This window comes from Tachysurus fulvidraco, chromosome 20 (assembly GCF_022655615.1).
Source record: "Tachysurus fulvidraco isolate hzauxx_2018 chromosome 20, HZAU_PFXX_2.0, whole genome shotgun sequence".
NCBI classification, from domain to species: Eukaryota; Metazoa; Chordata; class Actinopteri; order Siluriformes; family Bagridae; genus Tachysurus; species Tachysurus fulvidraco.
The window spans coordinates 21109725-21115372 of NC_062537.1; the positions used below are offsets into that span (position 1 = coordinate 21109725).

The following is a 5648-nucleotide window of genomic DNA, read 5'->3' on the forward strand; positions in this document are numbered from 1 at the left end:
CCCCTACACTTCTTCCTCTCTTTCTCCTCCTCTTCCTCCTCCTCCTCTCTCCTGAACAGGCAGTGGCTCATGTTCGGATCGTTTTTTTTTCCTTGTGCAACTCCAGATTATTGTTTCAGAGCTCGAGGCTAAACATTCTGGTGTGTGTGTGTGTGTATGTGTGTGTGTGTGTGTGTGTGTGTGTGTGTGTGTGTGTGTGTGTGTGTGTGTGTGTGTGTGTGTGTGTGCGCGTGCATCTCCTCTCAGTGACCAAAGTCAATTACAGCAGTATGAGATTACGTGGGGACGAAGTGTGTACGTGTGTGTGTGTGTGCGTGTGCATGGACGTTTGTGATCCCCCGAGGCACAAGGGCAAAAGCAATAACTTCATCCACTTGACCCTGCTGTTTTTTTACACTACACACACACACACACACACACACACACTCAGGGAGCTAATCAACACTGGGCTTAGACCACCACGACTCTGCTTCAACTCCCTCATCCACAGAAAATGAGACAGATGCTTCAGCAAGTTATTTTGAAGAAACCGAAGAGCAGAGTGACCCAGAACACACACACACACACACACACACACACACACACACACACACACACATATACACACACACAAGCAGACACACACATACACACTAACACACACGCAGACACACACACACATAAACACGTACACATACACACACACACACACATAAACACGTACACATACACACACACACACACACACACACACATAAACACGTACACACACACACACATACACTTAAACACGTACACACACATACACATAAACACACACATACACATAAACACGTACACGCACACACACATACACATAAACAAGTACACACACATAAACACGTACACACACACATACACATAAACATGTACACACACACACACACACACATACACATAAACAAGTACACACACATAAACACGTACACACACACATACACATAAACATGTACACACACACACACACACACACACACATACACATAAACACGTACACACACATAAACACGTACACACACACATACACATAAACATGTACACACACACACACACACATACACATAAACATGTACACACACACACACATACATATAAACACATATACACACACACATAAACATACACATACACACACATAGACATGCACACGTATACACACACACGTACACACATAGACACACACATTGAGAAACACATACACACAAATTCTAAATTTAATTTTCTAAATTATAAATATAAAAAATTTCAAGATTGTGTGTGTGTGTGTGTGTGTGTGTGTGTGTGTGTGTGTGTGTGTGTGTGTGTGTGTGTGTGAGAGTGTGTGTGTGTGTGTGTGTGTGTGTGTGTGTGTGTGTGTGTGTGTGTGTGTGAGTGTAAATGTGATATATTTAAACTGCTCTGTGGGGATTTGAGGTGATGATAAAGTTTCTCTTCAGTTACACGCACAGACGTTTGATTACATTCTGAACGAGACGACAGACGAACGTTCTCCTTTAACTTTCCTGTTCTCTTCATTATTCAGTAAATCAGTCCATTTTATTTCTGTAGTTTACTCTGGAATCTGAGGAGAACAGAAATGCCTGAGATATTATTCAGTAAAGACACTTTAATTTTTAGTTCTCTTAAAAAAAAACATAAACATGATCTATTATTATTTATGTTTGTTATTTATCTGTGTTTAATGAAATACTCGTTTGTATTTAAATATTCTAATTTGCATGATATAATTTTCTATGAAAGTAAGAGTGAAATAATTGACTCTTGTGTGTGTGTGTGTGTGTGTGTGTGTGTGTGTGTGTGTGTGTGTGTGTGTGTGTGTGTGTGTGTGTGTGTGTGTGTTTAGTTCTCCAAGGAGAAGTACCTGTTGGAGTCTCCCCCGGAGAAGTTGAGGAAGGAGCTAGAGGAGGAACTGAAACTCAGCAGCAGCGACCTGAGGAGCCATGGCTGGTACCATGGCCGCATCCCACAGGAGGTGTGTGTGTGTGTGTGTGTGTGTGTGTGTGTGTGTGTGTGTGTGTGTGTGTGTGTGTGTGTGTGTGTGTGTGTGTGTGTGTCTGCATTAGTTTTCAAGTTTGTGCGATCTAATGACACCTTGGTCTATTGGGTGATGTCTCTCTCTCACACACACACACACACGCACACACACACACACTTCCACTCTCTCCACCCTGTACATGATGTGTGTGTGTGCGTGTGTGTGTGTGTGTGTGTGTGTGTGTGTGTGTGTGTGTGTGTGTGTGTGTGTGTGTGTGTGCTCATCATACATGTAAAGTATATTAAATCTGCAGCTTTCTAACACCAGAGGTCACTTTAATAGTACACAAAAATATCAATAAACACACAGCAAGGAATAAAAAAATGTATTGTATAGTCAATAAATTACAGTAATCTTTATTTATTTAATAAGACTTTTATTTATGTATAAGTTACAAGAATTATTTATTGCAATATTATGATATTAATAATAGATCCGAATCTATAGTTTTTTTATTTATTTATTTAAAGTTAGAATTTCTCCTAAGAGGCTAATGTTGCTAACAAGCGATCGAAGCCTATAGCTACCGGTTTAGCATAAAAGTCTCATGAAAAATGTCTCATTTCACTTAGTCTCACACTTTAACCTTAAATAAACCTGTTAAAAGTTTTTTTTAACAAAACTGTTTTTGGCTAAATTTACATTAGCATTTCTAATCCGGAGGCTGCTATAAGCTTCTGTGCTTCTGTTCCTCGTTAGCTTCATTACGGCTAAGCTATTAAATCACATCAGACGCCGGCTCAGGACAACCTTTGGGTTTTTAGCTTGCCAATGTCACTTATTCTAGCATTTGTTTTTGAAAAAATATTTTAATAATTTTGACAATAATTATATAAATATGTAAACAGACTAATTATATGCACCTTCATCTATATTTTCAGTATGAGCAGGTGAGGATTAGAGAGACTGATGTAAACACTGTAGCATACTGTGGTATTAGCTTGTGTGTGTGTGTGTGTGTGTGTGTGTGTGTGTGTGTGTGTGTGTGTGTGTGTGTGTGTGTGTGTGATAGTTAGCATGAAGCGCTCTGTTAGCTGCCCACGCTGTCTGTGGTGTGACTACAGCCATCTGTGTGTTGGTGTTTGTTCAGCTGGAGGACAGGAATCTCTACATCCTCCAGTAGCCTGATTTGGTCATGATGCTGCAGTAACACACACAGAGCCGTGTTCACAGCGCCCTCTGGTGGACACTTATATTTTAAGCTTTATAGCAGGTGCACTAGAATGGTGAGGGAAGGGGTGCCAATATTAATGACACAGCTAAATTCATTTAAACTAATTGGGTTGGGTCAATGAGGTGTGGCTTCTGTACCTGTCAGACTAAAAGAAATGGGCGTGGCCTGTTCGTGTCTATCAGACCAAATAAAAGGAGGTGTTTCCTCTCTGCCTGTAAAAAATAAGGGGGTGTGGCTTGTATAAAATCTATAGATATAATTAAGTCATATAACGTCAGTAATATAACGTTATTAACTATCACACACAAACACACACACACACACACACACACACACACACACACACACACACACACACACACACACACACACATAGCTGAACCTGATGAAGGAAAATCTGTTTGTACAGCTGTACAGATCCGGTTTTGTAAACTTTGTCCGCAGGTGTCAGAGACGTTGGTTCTGCGCAGCGGTGACTTTCTGGTGCGAGACTCGATGTCCAACACGGGCGATTACATGATCACGTGTCGCTGGCAGCAGGAGGTGCTGCACTGCTGCATCAGTAAGGTTCTGGTGAAGAGCGGACAGACCAAGGTACAGTTCCTGCTGGAGGACGAGACCTTTGACTCGCTGCCCACTCTGATCCAACACCACGCTGGTACCGGCCGGCCCGTGTGCCCGCGCTCCGGCGCTCAGCTGCTCTGCCCCGTCAACCGCACTCTGCCCCTTAGGTACCTGGAGGCCACGTTCGCCCTAGCCAGTGGGAGAACAGGGGCACCTTCACCGTCCACTCAGCGGGGGGCTCACATCAAGAGACGCAGCGTCACCATGACGGACGGCCTGACCACAGAGAAGATCATCCCACACAGGTGAGAGAGGAAACACATCATCATCATCATCATGAACAGGTTTAGCGTGGCTGGGAGAGAATGACATGTTTATAGCTTCTATACTCGTTCCACGAACATTAAATATAATTGTTAAATAATTCTGCTTCTGTGGTATAAAAGGAACAAAGCACTGAAACAATGTTCTGTTACAGAGAAACTTTATATTTTTGTGTTAGACACTGACATTAAATGCCCAACAGTTTTTTCCCGCAAGTCTAACTGTCCATCTTGCGTCATCAGCAACGGAGAGTCACGTGAAGCGGCCGACTCTGGAGTGTCAGACACCAGAGTGAAGACGGAGCAGGGATGCAGCTGGTGTGTGTGTGTGTGTGTGTGTGTGTGTGTGTGTGTGTGTGTGTGTATATATGTACTAGTATAGACCGCTCCCTCATTCTCACTCTTCTCTCCACAGTGTTTGTTTTTGCACTTCAAGTCCCAGCATGCATTGCGTCTGATCTGAGCACTGAATGTGTCACCAGCTCCTGTAGTCATGTAGCAGCACGAATTTAGCTAGATGTGTGTTGTGTTAGATGCAGCTCCACCGTGCAGGATAGAAGATATCATGTGAAGTGTGTTATACTGTGTTTTTAATGTGTGTGTGTGTGTGTGTGTGTGTGTGTGTGTGTGTGTGTGTGTGTGTGTGTGTGTCCAGTCCATCCACAGTTCACCATAAAGACGCTATGAGGAACTGTGCACTCAGTATGGATCGGATCCAGGAGATGCGATGTCCCCTGTCTCCTGTAGGAGAAGCTCCACTCTCACCTGCCTACACCTCAAGTATGTCCACACACACACACACACACACACACACACACACACACACACACACACACACACACACACAAACACTGACTGTCTTTGTTTATCTGTCCGATTTTTTTCTCTCTCTTTTTATTAATTTGATGTTTTATTTGTCTCTTTCTTTCTTTCTTTCTTTCTTTCTTTCTTTCTTTCTTTCTTTCTTTCTTTTCTTTTTCCTTCCCCAGTTTCCCGTCACAGACATGGATCAGGTGGTCGTGTCTTAGCTGTAATTCCCCCTTCGCCGGTGATGCGACGGTCCAGCGAGCCCCACCTCTCCCCCTCCTCCTCCTCCAATAACAATGTTTCATGCACAGACACACCAGCTAGCGCTCACGGCTACCCTTCAGACGGCTCGGAAGGAGGGGGCAGTTACTGTGAGCTGAGGCCGGGGCAGCCCCCGACACCTCCGTCTAAAAGCTACGTGGAGAGGCTGAGGGTGGAGGAGGGCCGAGCGCCAGGCTCCGCCCCCACCAATGAAGGAGAGAGCTCCAGCCTGCCTCTGGTGGAGAGCAGTTCATGCTTCAGACCCGGGCAGTACCAATCAGCCCTGCTTCCTGTAGAGAATAAGCCCCTGGAGATGGGGGTCCTGAAGAGGGTGAAGGAGCTGCTGGCTGAAGTCGACCCTAAAACAGCCGCCAATCACATCACCAAGGCCGACTGCACGGTACAAATATTAGGAAATCATATAAAATGTATTTATAACATATAATAAGACGGTTAAATCATATGC

The 5648-nt window shown here is 43.8% G+C and overlaps 1 protein-coding gene across 1 annotated transcript in view; it reads left to right on the forward strand.

Moving 5' to 3' along the window:
• Positions 1-1835: 1835 nt before the first annotated feature.
• Positions 1836-5648, forward strand: part of sh2d3ca (SH2 domain containing 3Ca) — a 15289-nt gene continuing 11476 nt past the window's right edge. Inside the window, exons 1-4 of the mRNA XM_047805010.1 lie at positions 1836-1990; positions 3672-4096; positions 4770-4894; positions 5104-5582. Of these exons, the coding sequence (XP_047660966.1) occupies positions 3723-4096; positions 4770-4894; positions 5104-5582 (978 nt within the window). The 5' untranslated portion in view covers positions 1836-1990; positions 3672-3722. The remainder of the gene's footprint in view (positions 1991-3671; positions 4097-4769; positions 4895-5103; positions 5583-5648) is intronic.